Source organism: Ictalurus furcatus, chromosome 21 (genome assembly GCF_023375685.1).
Source record: "Ictalurus furcatus strain D&B chromosome 21, Billie_1.0, whole genome shotgun sequence".
Classification (NCBI taxonomy): domain Eukaryota; kingdom Metazoa; phylum Chordata; class Actinopteri; order Siluriformes; family Ictaluridae; genus Ictalurus; species Ictalurus furcatus.
The window spans coordinates 11,448,553-11,464,014 of NC_071275.1; the positions used below are offsets into that span (position 1 = coordinate 11,448,553).

General features: G+C 36.6%; 2 protein-coding genes across 5 annotated transcripts in view; one reads left to right on the forward strand and one right to left on the reverse strand.

Annotated features, from left to right (window-relative positions):
- The first annotated feature begins 1,034 nt into the window (after nt 1-1,034).
- Nucleotides 1,035-11,655, forward strand: si:ch73-267c23.10 (serine incorporator 3). The gene is made up of 10 exons (XM_053653480.1): nt 1,035-1,377; nt 4,599-4,760; nt 5,637-5,821; nt 5,952-6,031; nt 7,040-7,177; nt 7,344-7,513; nt 7,976-8,066; nt 8,763-8,934; nt 9,550-9,771; nt 10,608-11,655. Exons 1-10 carry the CDS (start codon nt 1,339-1,341, stop codon nt 10,744-10,746), a joined length of 1,398 nt encoding a protein of 465 aa, XP_053509455.1. The 5' UTR covers nt 1,035-1,338; the 3' UTR covers nt 10,747-11,655.
- Nucleotides 11,656-13,677: 2,022 nt separating this feature from the next.
- Nucleotides 13,678-15,462, reverse strand: part of tp53rk (TP53 regulating kinase) — a 4,482-nt gene continuing 2,697 nt past the window's right edge. For all 4 annotated transcript variants that reach the window (XM_053653440.1, XM_053653439.1, XM_053653438.1 and 1 more), the window contains one exon: nt 13,678-14,240. In XM_053653440.1, coding sequence (XP_053509415.1) covers nt 13,759-14,240 — 482 coding nt within the window. In that variant the 3' untranslated portion in view covers nt 13,678-13,758. The remainder of the gene's footprint in view (nt 14,241-15,462) is intronic.

Sequence of the window (15,462 nt, forward strand, 5' to 3'; positions counted from 1 at the left end):
GTTCAAGAGGAGAAAATTAATAATAGACAGCTGTCCATCTGTTTTTGTTTCACTTCCTGCTGGTTAACTTCCCTTCTACAGCAAGGCATACTGTAGCATTTACCCTTCTCTGATACTCATCAGGTCACTAATACATACTGCACAAGGTTTTAAGAGGAGAAAAACACAAAAATGTCAACCCCCCCCCCCAAAAAAAAACAAACACCCAAACACTTAGCACTTAGAAATGGGGCCAGTGGTAACCATGTTCATGCTTAATGTGCTTAATGGAAATCATTAGGACAAAAATTCTTATTTACAGTAAGCTGAACTTTGCAGAATCAATGATTTAGCATTTGTATATTTTAAAAGATACATTTTAATCAGTAAAGCCCACTGCTGCTGTGTTGACACCAGGCTGAAATCCGGCATTCGTTGGAATAGAAATCTAAATGATCTGAGCAGCTGAGGGTTAAAGTTTCACAACTTTCTGTTCACAACCACAAAACCTCAACCACTGACACGCCTCTAAAAAGGCTGTAAATTTTCAGTGCGTTAGATCTTTTAAATGGTGACGACATTTGTTCTTGTAAACTACATACCCAAGGCTTTTACACTTTAACATTATGCACATTTCATTTTTGCTCTCTTAGTGTTGGTTTAAGTGTGTTTTCTTCAAACATTTAAATCATCTTCTTTAGAGAAAATATTGTTCATTTAGACATCATCATTTCTACACACTTTAATAAAAGTTCCTCAAGGATCCTTTGGTCTTTTAGTTTAAGGTTCTTGACTTCATAAAATGGTTCTAGACAGAACAGAACCTTTAAGGGTTTCTTGAAGCAGATATAAACTCACTTAAAAAACAAAAAACGTTCCTCAGAGACTGTTGGATTTTATCATTTGGATGGATCTAAGTGACTTTCAGAAATAATACCCTAAAAAAAAAAACACCTTCCAGATTTTATTCAGTGATCTGTAGTCAAGTTATATTTTAATGTTTTTTTTTTTTTTGGGGGGGGGGGGAGGAGAGAGAGATTTGGGGGGGGGCGGGAGTGGGGGGGTTGGTTGTATTTATTTATTTACTTACTTAATTTGTAACGGTTTGCAACACAGGGGCGGGGCTTGCTGGAGAGGTCACGTGACTCGATCTACGGAGTATCGAAAGCAAAGTGAAGCTCTCTCACTGCCGGACCAATCAGGAGCGAGGTTTCCAAACTCAGACAGGAAAAAAAAGAAATTAAGCATTGTTGAGGTTTTTGAGTTCGAGTAACAGTTGAGTCAGATCTGATCTGACACCAGATCCGACACGGATTTAGAGACATTTTTGTGATCTCGCGTGCGCGTTGGAGGAGGATCATGGGAGCGACTTTAGGGACTTTCAGCCTGCTGCCCTGGGTACGGGACTTATACTGATTTACCTTTTTTTTTTTTTTGAATTGATTTACTTATTTTTAAAACTCAGTGTAAAAAATCTAATCTATTGGTGCTTGTTTGTGCGTTTTAGAGCGCGCGCGTTAATCCGGTTTGCGGTGTTGCACGTGACCACGTCCCCTCATTGTCTCTGTAATCAGAGGGATTTATCGTGTTGTTCTTAAAACTTCCTAACCGGATTAACATCACCGTTCACTGCGTTTACACACAGCACACAGGGCAACGTTTCTCCAGAGCAGAATTTCATATTTCCTGTTATAGGCAGATTTGTTCCAGCTGAGTGACCTGCGGGTATCAGGTGTGCCAGAGACTGAATGCGTGGTGGAGAAACCGAGCTTTAAACATTTGCCACTTTGAGGAGAATCCTGAGCTGCTTTCCTCGGGAGATTGGAATATAACTCAAGGTTAAAAATAAATAAATAAATAAATGAATCAAGATTTGACTATTCATTGCCACAAACAAATTTAGTGTTGCTTGGTGTTTTCAGCATGCAAATTCTCAATAAATAATCAAATATGAACCAGGATGAGGTCAGAACCAGGTAACAGATCTGATCAGTATTGTGATCCAGTCATAACATGTATTTTTGAGAGTATCACAGATATATACTATCAAAATAAAGGTGGAAAGCTGTACTTTTCCGGATGCCAGATTTGATATCTTTAGTGTGTACCTTTCACCTTTAACAGTAATTCATGATGCATATTGAAGCTTAAGTATCATTGATGGATCATGAAGATATATCATGATGTATATTTTTTCCCACTTCATCCAGCTGTAATTAGAAGTGATCTAACCTACATGAGATGTGGAAGTTTATCATTACAACAATGACAGTAAACACATTGAACAGCCGTTGTATTGCTTTTTACTATTTTTATTTTAGCATTTTATCTGAATTATGATCACTGTGACCAAATGCTGAGTAGAAATGTAACAAATAGGTTAAGATTTTTACTTACATGTTCACTCGAGCAACACTGCAGGTCAAAATGTCAGTATCAATTAAAAACAAACAAACAAACAAACACCCCTCCCCCCTCCATAAAATAAATAAAAAAAATTAAAAAATAAAATAATAGATTGTGGGTGGCTAAGTTTCACTTTCACTTCAGGAGAGAACTGTTTTTTCCCCAGTATTTGGGTGTGGACCTGAGGAATTCACCTGCGTTTTAGCTCATTGTGGCCAGGATTCTTTGTGAAAAATCTCAAACCTTTTCATAACTTTTTATAAAAAATTTCACCTTTCCAAAAATGTTCAGTTTCCTTGTGTTGTTAAATATATTTAAACTGAATTATAAATATATGTTGTGTCTAAAGTGCCTTATTTGAACCACAAAAATTGGGGATTTTTTCCCCTTTAGATTAGATCCAATAAGAATGAAATTATTTCTAAATAACATTTAGTAGTTATAATAATAATAGTAAATTTTCTCACTTTAGAGTATTTAAAAACACTGCTAAAATATAGTGTGCTCAAAAACATACTAGACTAGACAAACACTATATGGCCAAAAGTATGTGCACCCCCGACCATCACACCCATATACAGTATAGTTCTTCCCCAAACCGTTACCACAAAGTTCGAAGTGCAGGACTATATAGAATGTCTTTGTACAATTTCCCTTCACTGGAACTAAGATTCCCCAAACCTGTTCCACCATGACTGTGCCCTGAGCACAAAGTGAGCTCCACGAAGACATGGGGTGGAGTGGAGGAACCGTGGGATGAACCGAAATGCTGACTGGAACACTGTGTGCCAGACCTCGTGCTCTTGTTGCTGGATGGGAAATTCCCACAGCTACCTTCCAAAATGGGGTGTCCACATACTTTTGCCCATGTCGTGTATTAATCAATGATTAGACAGTCTGATTAATGAACAGATTAGATAACATTAAAAATTACCCAATATATAAACTTTTAGAAAACGATTAGAAAGGGATACTGAACTGTAAAAGCTTGTTATATCCTATACAGGATTACACTTTAGGAAACTTTCGAGTATCTGTATCTGTAAACTTATTTCAGGGGCTTAAAGCTCATCCTCTCATCATTTTAACGTACATTAACAGTGTGATTTTGGAAAGTGAAAATAATTGTGCTGTGAAAGGAATGATCGAGAGATGTTCACTATATTTGAAGAACAATTTCCTGTTTTGTCTTCTGTTCACCTCAACTAACATGGCAGGTTTACAAGTTGAAGGTCAGATAATATGAACACACACACACACACATACACAGACACACAGGCGACACTGTTCTAGCTTGAGAAAGTATTTCACAAGGTCGTTCCACGTGGATCTGTGCAATTACTGCACAGCGTCTTATTTGCTTACTGCAGGGTTAAAGCTGCAGATAAAAGTGTAGAAGCATGAGTACGAGCAGGCTTTCGAACTCTTACAAGCCACAAGTTGTAGAAATACACAGTATGCAGTCTCGCTGCATTTATCTGTCCTCTGCCTGAGAGTGACCTTCTAATCCGCTCAGACTTTCGGATAGTCCTGTGAACCGAGATACTGCAGGTAACAGACACAGGCTCAGCAATACAACAATAACAAAGAGTTTCATGCAAATGATGATTAATTACTGTACTGTAAACGTGAACAGTGTGCACTCATTCAAACATTCAAGTACAAATATTCAAGAAGGATATTAAGAATGTTAAGAAAGGTTCTCAACGTTCCTCAATCATCCATTATTTATATCTACATTCTAGACATGAGTGAACCGTGTAATTTGTACTCAATTTCAATGTATTCAAATTTCATTTTTAAATATGGATTTATTCTGCTATGTTATTAACATATTATGACGTATGTATATGTACATACAGTGTTACTGAGCTAGAGCATGTATTTTGAGTCAAGCCTGTGATCATTTAGACTCCAAATCAGGCACCAAATGTCTCAGCTAACTGATTACGTTCAAGGTCTGTTTAATTGTTGGTCTTTTATCCCTTGCAGTTAACAGAAAGTGATACGATATTTTAAAAAATTATTATAATTAATTTATAGTTAATCACTGTGGTGATGGTGTATGGTCATTATGATCATTTAGAAAATTACCATAATGTTGTTAAATATAAACAATTACGTCACATACCTAATTATGCATTTAATGAAATGATGTAATGTTTTAATATAATGTGTTTTAAAGCGTGTGTGTGTGTGCGTATGTGTTTTAGGCTCAGTGTCTGTGTGGCTCGGCGACATGCTTGACGTGTCGATTTTGTTCGAAATGTAAGAACTCGATAGTGACTCGCATCATTTACGCCTCCATCCTGTTAATTGGCACCGTCATCGCCTGCATCATGCTGTCACCCAGCGTCGAGCAACGAATGAAAAAAGTAAAGTGCACACCTCTCTCTTCTTTCTTTAAAATATTTCAGTGACTCAATGAAACATTTTATTTAATGTTTGGTCTGACTAGTCTCATTTGTGAATGAATGAGTGAATCTATGGGATTATAAAATGAACGTATGAGTGAAATACTTTAGGTTACAATGTGAATGAAGGAATAAAACGACTTCATAATGTGAACAGAAGAGTGATTCGTTTGAGAACAAATTGGGACTGGATGAGTGAATCTTTATCATTTGAGATTCTAATACAAATGGATGAGTGAATCGTGTGATCATAATGTGAATGGATGAGTGAATCATTGGAGATCAAATTGTGACTAGATGACAGAATTGTTTGAAATTATAATACAAACAAATGTGCAAGTTATTTTATATATTTGAATGGATATATTTATATATGTGAATGGATGAGTGACTCATTTGACTTCTAATACAAACATAAGAGTGAATGAAAGATTAGATGGTGAAAGGGTGATTGTACTTATACTTATATATACGTATAAGAAATATAAGGGAATTGTTTAAGATTAGTTCATAATGCTTTGTATATATATAATGTATAATAATTCGTATCATCATTTGTATTAGTAAATTAACGCATTATAAAATGCATTATGATAAACGCATTATGATGAACGTGTTAAGTTTTTCAATTATTCAACTGATTCATTGAACATATGACTGAATCAACTGGGATTAAAATGAAATGAGAGTGTGAATCATTTGGGATTATGATGAGTGAGTGAATCATTTTGGATTATACTGAATCAGGTGAGTGAATCATTTGGGATTATAAAACGAATGGATGAGTGAATAATTTGACAGTAAAATATGAGCGGATTTTCTGACTCACTTGTTCAGATCCCTGGATTCTGTGACGATGGCATGATGTCCAGCATCGCAGGAGCTTTTCAGTGTGACATTTTTGTGGGCTACAAAGCTGTGTATCGTCTTTGCTTTGGCATGAGCATGAGCTTCTTGGCTTTTTGTCTGCTCACTGTCAACATGAAGAACAGCAGAGACCCTCGAGCTGCATTTCACAATGGGTAAATAACGAATGGACTAACGAGGGCTAATTAACCCTCACACCTGACTTACAAAACTTTACAATTAGTTTAAAAACTTTTCCTAGTTGTTGCATATGTTTTGTTAAGCATTTCTCCTTCTTTCTTTTAGCTGTTGGTTTACCAAAATCGCAGTCATTATTACGCTCACTGTCGGTGCCTTTTACATTCCAGATGGACGTTTTTCCCACAGTAAGAAACACACACTTTAACACAGTTATTATTAGTTGCTACTTGTTTAAAATTGTGAAATATTATTGCATACATACATTTTCTTCGTTTTCATAATTATTACTGTTATTACCATGGAGTGCAAAAGTTGACACCACCGTTGGTTTCTGGATGAGAAAATGCAATTTTACAATTTATCCACAAAATACACGAGATGAATGTGGGTGTTGTACAACAAGACAACAACCAGAAACATACGGCAACTTTTATAACAAGTAAATATTACTTCAGTGTCCCCCCCTTGAACTTCTACATGTTTTAAACTGAATGTCATGAATCTACACAAAATATTGCAATGGAAAGAAGAAAAAAATCTACTTTGGAAGATTCTTTACAAAAAGCATGGTGGTGGTAGCATCATGTTGAGCGTTAATAAATGTAAAATGATGTCAGGTCAACGCCGGAATCCACCGCAATGAATTACACTACTAACAGCCCTAGCTGATCACATCACATGACCCTGTCACATATCTTCTTGAACATCTACACCTTCTTCACCTAATCAGCACTACTATTTAAGCTCTGCGTTGTCTCTATTTCTTTGTCGAGCGTTTGTCACATGTTCGCATCGGCCGTTCTTTATCCCATGTATGTATTGTACCGCATTTTTCTAGCTCTCGGTCTTGTTTTTGTTTGTTCCACAGATGATCCTTGTCTCTACTTTGTCTCGTTCATTTGCGTTTTCTTTAATAATAACAACCCACTTGCACTTGCATCCGACTCCAAACCCCAAAAACCTGACACACAATCTGCTCAGAGGATGTGAAAGAAACGAAAGAAAGTATCGCGCATTTTCCTGACTTTTTTGTTTCTTGTCATAACGAGCAAATTTTTTAGATTTGTTTTGTATCTACAGGAATCAGACTTTTGCACTCATTTACACTATATAAAATCTATCATTATTGTTAATTTAAAAAATAACAGCACGGGGAATTGGATGTAATTAATATGTTTATATTTTGTGGTCAGTTTGGTTCATAGTGGGTGCCGCTGGAGCTTTCTCCTTCATTGTCATCCAGCTGATCCTCCTCATGGACTTTGTGCACTCACTGAGTGAGTCGTGGCATGACAAGAAGGAAAACGGGAACGCAAAGCTGTGGGTTTGTGGTGCGTGACTTATTAATGGACTTTATAATTAGGAACATGTTTTGTCAGTTAGGTTGTTGTTCTTTTTGTTACTTGTGACTATTACAGTTTTAAATCCTTAATAAACTGGTTTGGATTTAGTTTGGATTTCAGAATTTGGTTCATGATCCTCTTTCTCTCTTTCCAGTCTTCGTGAGTGTAACATCCCTGAACTATTCTCTGTCGATCACCGCTGTCACGCTCATGTTCATTTTTTACACTCGGCCTGTGGAGTGTGTACTCAACAGGTTCTTCATCAGCTTCAACCTCATCCTGTGCTTCATAGCTTCAGTGATCTCCCTTCAGAAGAAAGTTCGTGTAAGTGAGATACATATATATATTCCTTACAAACGATTAACCAATGAAGTGAACAGATTACTCACAGGGTGTCCGAAAAGTCAGGAACCATTGATAGTAAAACTACATGTATACTACAATTTTGTATTTATTATTTATAACACACGCTCTACACATTCTCTCAGATTTTCAGACTCCACACCTGATTCAAATGACATTGTTAAGATCCGCAATCATATAAAAAAATTGTGTGAAATTCTAAAGCAGCAGCACTGTGTTAATACATTTAAGCTTAAAGTAGAACTTTTACTATTTATTATCATCTGCATCACTTCCAATACAATTCCACCATTACATTTTTTGGAGGTGACTCATAGGGGGCGTGGCCAATGGGTTTAATAATACCAAACTGCACTAAGAAATGAACATTCAGAAATGAATTGCCAAAAGAAATAGTCACTTTTTCATCATTTTGATATACAGAAACGTCTTCATGCTTCTGGACTCGTGCAATCGTCCTTCATCACGCTGTACACCATGTACCTCACCTGGTCGGCCGTGACAAATGAGCCAGGTACTGCAGCAAATGAGGCACACTGGAGCTCAGGTTTAATTACACAACCCTGTCATAATGTCACATCACATGTGGGATGATGCATGATTTTTTATTTTTGTCCAAGAAATTAGATATAAATGTAAAATAATAGGAGACCTAAAACAGAACCCTGTGGGACATCACACTCCATGTTTTTAATCCCCAAGTAAGATCTAAACCAGGCAAGAACGGTTTCACTGCCTGTCTAAACAAACACAGGACCTTGTTTATCAGTCTTTTGGTAAAGTTGTATGTAAATGTTTTCTTGCCCAGACCAAACTAAAAAAAAAATCCCACCAGATTGATAACCTTTCCCTGATTTTTCTTCATGATCACCTGTATGTAACTATTAACTAGGATGTCACCAGCTATTTTGTGATTGTTGAGGCCAAAAATTTGTGATGCAAAATTTCGCAGTGATGTTTGTTGGTAAATGAGAGCTTTTAGCTGTAGTCGTGTTTGACGCACGTGAATCGAAGTGTGCTTTGGCTGAACGCACATCGTGACGATCGGCCCAGATCTGTGGAAAATCTATGATAATTTAAAAAATTTGCAAGCTCCTCCGAATATTGCAGAGTTTCCTTGATTTTGCGTTCATTTCTGCGAGTGACTGACTAGTGTATTTGTACTGAGGCTGAAATCACCGTTTTTGTTTTGTGTTTTAATCCCGAACAGAAAAATTGTGCAATCCCAGCCTGCTGAGCTTTTTCCAGCAGGACCCCACTAACAATATCTCCTCTGCAAACCAAACCCTCGTCGACGCCCCCGCCCATCCTTATTTCCTATGGGAGGATACGCAAAGCATCGTGGGATTGTTACTGTTCGTCTTGTGCCTTTTATACTCGAGGTATGATCACATATTCATTCCATTTCCATCCAAAATTTGTTACATACATACGATATAAAACACTCTGTAACAGGGCGGTGTGATGAAACAGGGTACTGTTACCACCCCGAACTTGATTATTTTCCTACAACAGCATGTCCCGACGTGTTTTATTCCTTTTATAGCACAGCAATTTGACAATGATTTTATTTATTTATTTAAGAATGACACGTACTTTTTATAGTAACTTTTAATGTTGTGGAACGTCAGTGAAGCAAATTCTCTTATGTTATAGCAGATATAATATATATATACATATATATATATATATATATATATATATATATATATATATATATATAAACCTCAAAGAAGCATAAACTCCTCTGTCCTGAAAATGTCAGAAAGTTGAAAGTTACAGCTTTACCTCTGATTGTTACAAAGCGCTGAGAGACTCCTTCCACAAATGTTAAATAAACATAGTAATCCCTGTGAATAAGCCTACTACTATCAGAGCTGCTGTTATAGAAAATTAATCGGCTTGTATATTTATATACAAACTGTAGCCATTAAACTGCTTATTACTGATTGAAACCCTACATGCGTGTACTGACACACTGCTCTCTGGCTCGGTAGTATTCGCTCATCCAGCACTAGTCAGGTGAACAAACTCCTGCTGACTCCTTCAGACACCGTGCTGATGGAAGACTGTTCGACAGGAAGCCTCGGAGACTCAGAGGGTCCGAGACGGGTGATAGATAACGAGAGAGACAGCGTTCAGTACAGCTACTCGTTCTTTCACTTCCAGCTCTTCCTCGCGACGCTCTACATTATGATGACGCTCACAAACTGGTACAGGTGAGTAACGTACAGGTTACAGCGGGGGTCGTTTTATAGCAACATGACTGAATTAACTGAAAATAATCAGCAAGATTTTACTGCACTCGGATCTGAAATTGTAAAACTGGCTTACCACAACAAAATTTTTAAGTAGATTTGATAAAATATTAAGGACAATAGTGTCAAATGCTGGATTCAAAAACAAAACCTTACTCATTTCTTGCAGTTGGGACAACAGAATAAATAACACGTGTGAAACACTTTCCCTGTTTTTTATACATATTATCACAAAAATCAATAACATTCTGAAATGCATCATTTATGGAAAGATGTCCAAATCTTATTTAGTTAGTAATCAAAGTTAGTTAGTTAGGTAGACTTCTTTAATTATACGGTATGAATGTAACATTTAGACTTCCACAGTCAGTGGTGAGATTTTGTTTTCTTAGCGGAGCTTCATATCAGACTTGTGGCTGATTGCTGAAGCATGAACGTTCTATTTTATTTTTTGTTTATTTGCTGCCAAAGTCTGCTTAAGACTTTTTACTTCAGTCAAAACACCAGTGAGAACTAGAACTAGACTCCAAAGTGCAGAAACGGGTCAACTGCGGAACGAGGATGAACAACACAAAATAAATCAGCAGGAAGCTGGAGCAGGAGCCGAGGAAAACAGGAAGCAGGAAACAGGAAGTGACGAGGAGTCCTTTTTGTTATCTTATTTCTGCCAGCGGTTGCAATCAAGACATTAGGAACTATTATAGTTTTGTATGGTAATATTTATATGTTTACTGTGTTATTGCTGACATTTGTGTAACTGTTCATGATTCACATATTTTGTGTTATTCCTGTAACAGTCCTGATGCTAACCACAGCGACATCACACACAAGCGAGGACCAGTTTGGGTGAAAATCTCGTCCAGTTGGTTTTGTCTCTTCTTCTACGTCATGACTCTGATCGCTCCCATCATCCTCCCAGACCGAGACTTTTCATAGCCACTTAATCGTAACTGATTTATCCTTCTGCTTTTACGATTAAGAGAGTTTAAATAACAGATTTTTTTTGTTAGGACTTTTTCTGTGACGTTTTTCCTGTTACAATTTTACATTGTGTTTAAGATTTTTTTTCTCTCATGATTTTATGTAACATTTGAGAAATATTGTGAATTTTCTCTCGTTTTCATAAGATGCTTTATGTCACATTTTTAAAATAAGGCAATGCTTGAATACACTTTGTTTTTCTCTTACAAGGTTTTACGTAAAGTCAAAAAATATTTGTTTTGAACTTTAAGTAAAATCTTGACATTTTGTCATGTATTTCTAACGTGATTTACTTGTGATTTTACATTTTACATTCAATTTTTTAAGTTTGAGAAATATGACAATTTTTGCTCGACATTTTGTCATGTTTTTCTCTTATGATCACTTACGTAAAGTTCAAGAAACAATGTGAATTATTTTCTTTAGACATTTTATATTGCTGTTTGAGAAATATTGAGACAGTATTTACTTGAGACTTTCTCACATTTCTATTGTGAGAGTTTGAGAAATGTTACAATTTTTGCTTAAGACATTTTACATCATGTTTTTCTCTGTTGTGAGATTTCATGTCAAGTTTGTGGAATATTGTGACAATTTTTTTTACTTAAGACATGTTACGTCATGTTTTTCTCTTACGAGCCTTTATGTAAAGTTTGAGAAATATTATGTCAATATTTTCGTGAGACGTTTTACATCACTTTTTTTATGAGGCTTTATGTAATGCTTGAGAAATGCTGCAACATTTTTTTCCTAGTGCTGCATACGTTTTTCCACCTACAATATTTTGCATTAACAGTTTTCTTTATGTAATAGTTTTCTGCTATGAAATTTTACTCAGTGTTTTATTCTTAAAAACACATTCTTTAAGAGATGTATCATATTTCACTTTATGTTTTTACTTATATATATATATATATATATATATATATATATATATATATATATATATATATATATAAAAAAGTGATTTTATATACTGTAACTTGTTTCTCTTCAGGACTGTCTGGAGCTTTTACAGTTGTGAAATGCAGTCATGACCAAAACAGTCCTTTATTAAGGCACATGGACATCTTTACACTTGAAATATAGACATGACCACAGAAATACTGCCTTTAATAGTAACAAAAGAAAATCCTTTTCATAAATGTTTTTGTACTGTTGGTGTTTTGATTGCCTATTTTAATGACGTAGAACTTCTTCTCTCATTGTCCTGCTACAGAGTTGTGCCATTAGTGTGTATTGCTTTAAATTAAATGTTTATCTTGAACGTCCCATAAGTATGTGAATGCTATTGCTGTGACTTTAAATTTATTCGAAATCATTACTTATTTAAAAAGAGTATACTGTCTAAAATGAGAACTTAAAGGATTTAGCTTTAAAGAAGTATTTGTTGCAGAAGACAAATCACAAAATACCTTACATTTCAAGAGAACATGTTACATCAGTACTATTATACCAGTTGTTGTAGTGAGTGCTGGTGTTTGTATACATTATGTATTAAACTCGGTTATCCAGTTCACAGAAAGTGTGTGAACGGCTTAAAGAAGTAAATACGGTCAGAAACGGAAAGTTGTGCAGCGCCACCTTGTGTACAGGAGTATTTCTGCTTTTCAATAAGCGCCATCTACTGTCAGGGAGTGAATTTACACTTTCAATGAAACGGGCGCAAGGCGTGACACTTCCTGAATTCTCTCACTCATACTTCTCTCTCGCTTTTTCAAAGAGACAGAAAAGTAAAGGTATTTTTTTTTTTTTGAAAGAGAGAAAGAGGAAATGAAAAAGCTTTCCGCGAGCGTTACACAAAAGACCGACATGTAGTATCGCTGAAGATAATAAAGCTGAGGCGCGACTCACAGGTGCCGAATTCATATCACGCTGCGCTTAATTGACACGTGACCTGATCACGGCAGGTCTATAAATAGGCATGAAGTTACACGCGCTTCAGATACCTCTCACGCGCGAGGGCGTTTCCCACAGCGTGGCTCACGCGACATGGCGGTTCCTTTGAAAGGGAACACTGTTCACTTCATTAAAATATGCAACCTGTTAAAATTATTATTATTATTATTATTAATTATTAATAATTATAATAATTTTAGAATAATAATAAAGTCATCAAAACTCTGGAATAACACATTGAACTCTGGGAATTATGTTGTGATAAATAATCCAAAATAGATCAAAATAATTTAAAATCTTCAAAGTAGACGCCCTTTTCGCCTAGAATTTCCAAAAATGTATTCTTGGCGTTTTCTCACCAGATTTCTTGAGGAATTTCCCTGAGATGAGATTTTTAAACAGTATTAAAGGAGTTCACACCTTCGCTGCACACTTATCTCCTCTTTTCCGAATATTTAACTCCAAGTCATCCGTTTAAATAAATATATTTTGATAAATAAAATGTTAGTTTTCTAATGAAAGAAATTAATACGTTGGTGCTATTATATTTTTGTCCACAACACCGACTTCAAACATCAGATCAAAAGGTTTTTAAGATCATGAGAACATTTCAGTCGAGTGTCCACAAACTTTTGACTGGTAACGTGTGTGTGTGTGTGTATCTCTCTCTCTCTCTCTCTATATATATATAAAAATCAGGCATTTCCGTATTATTCCTGAGGATTTATGAAAGACATCTCAAGTGGTTTTAACTCTAAAATGCATGTCTATAAATTTATATATAAAAATGTAATAAATTCCAGTGACTTCCAGAGACTCTGCTTCTTGTCATTAATATTCATTAACGAGCGATTCAGGTGTTTAATAATATTCATTAGCTTGCTGACTGCTAGTTAAGGAAGTGTTGGTGAATCTAAAAGCTAAGCAAAGCTGTACAAAAAACAGACTACAGACAAAAATATATAAAAAGACAACATTCAGTCAACATCCAAAAAAATAAGATCTTTATTTAAAAACAGTTACATGACCACAGCACAGTGCATCACTGCTGGTTAGGTTTTCTTCCTTTTATCCCACCATGGAGCGTTTCCTCCCTCTGAGTCTGACCTCGTCCAGTTTCTTAATCACCGCCGGAGCTTTTTTGGACGCAGCAGTGTAACTCTGCAGAAGTTTCTGGAACAGAGTCTCTGTGTTTGGGTGTGTGCTGAGAAAAGCTTTCTCCAGCACGTACAGGTCGACGCCTTTATCCTCGGCTAAAGCGGAGACGAAGCTCAGGCCGAAGTCGATGAGCAGCAGCTGGAGATCTCCGGAGCGCTCTGGCTTCAGCAGCATGTTGGAGGTGGTGAGGTCTCCGTGGATCACGTCCTCGTCGTGCATCTTAGCCAGGATCCGGCCCATTTTCTCAGCGAGGGGGTGCAGAGACTCGACGGATTGTCCGGAAGCCTGAGCGGCTGCGACGTGCTCGCGCACCGTAATTGAGTCGGTGATCTCCTCCAGGAAAATGCAGTTGGAGCCGAGATCAACGAAGTAGACAACCGGAGCTGCGATACCTACACAGATTACTGCACTGATGATCTGAATATTTTATACACGTGATGTACATTACCATCTTAACCAAACTATAATATCAATAATACCATGTGGTATTTTACACCACGGCACTGCCGGGTTCTGGATCGTGATTGGCCAGAAGGTGTTGATTAGTTTTCTATAACAGCAGCTCTGACAGTAGCACAGATTTTTATATATATATATATATATATATATATATATATATATATATATATATATATATATATATAGCAACAGCTTGTTCACAGGGACTCGTACAGTGGAAGCTCCATGTAAACGGATTAAAAACGTGTTTAATTGTTGACATGGTGACGTTTATTTAACATTCATGGAAGGAGTCTCCAGTGTCAGCGCTTTGTAGCAGTCGGAGGTAAAGCTGTACCTTTCAGTTTTCCCACATCTCGATTAACATGAGAAGCCATTATTAGTTTTTTTTTTTTCTTATTCACTTCAAGAGAGAATAGAGAGGGACTGGTGAGGGAACGACTGTTTATAGCTGCGATAACGTATACAGTGACAGCAGGAACTGACTTATTTTGCTGGCATTAAATGTAACTACAACCCGATAAAGGTAAATTAAAATGTAATGGTTGACAAATTGCTGTTTTTAAGAGGAATAAAACACTTGGGGACATGCTGTTAAAGTAAAATAATAAACTTTGGGGTGTTTATGTGGAGTGTTTGCTGTACACATCCATGTGAACAAGCTGTTGCTATAGAAACGATAACGATATCAGAACGCACGCATTAATATTATCCTGCAATATTGTCAGAGCTGCTGTTATAGAGAACTAATCGTACAAGACCTTGTCTGGAACAGCACCCTCCTACCTCAACTCTCTCCTGAAGGCTTTCATTCCCTCACGCAATCTGTGATTGATTAATGACCAACGCTTAGTAGTACCTACTCAGCGTGGCTGAAGGTCCCTTTAAAGAACCTTCAAACTAACTGTTCCTCAGTGGTGGAATGAACTTCCAACCTCAATCCAGACCACAGAATCTGTCACCATCTTCAAAAAACAGCTAAAGACCCACCTCTTCCGTGAACACCTAACCAACCCATAAAAAAAATAAAAAACAAAAACTTACTCTGGCACTTACACCTCTACTCTGCGCACTTTGCTTCTTCTAGAACTCAATTAATGGATCTTGTATGGTAGCACTACTTGTATTGCTCTCTGCTTGATATTGCTTTGCTTG

Coding starts and splice junctions, on each gene's coding strand:
- si:ch73-267c23.10 (XM_053653480.1), top strand. CDS start 1,339: ATGGGAGCGACTTTAGGGACTTTCAGCCTGCTGCCCTGG. Junction 1,378..4,598: donor CTTTCAGCCTGCTGCCCTGG/GTACGGGACTTA, acceptor TATGTGTTTTAG/GCTCAGTGTCTGTGTGGCTC. Junction 5,822..5,951: donor CGAGCTGCATTTCACAATGG/GTAAATAACGAA, acceptor TCTTTCTTTTAG/CTGTTGGTTTACCAAAATCG.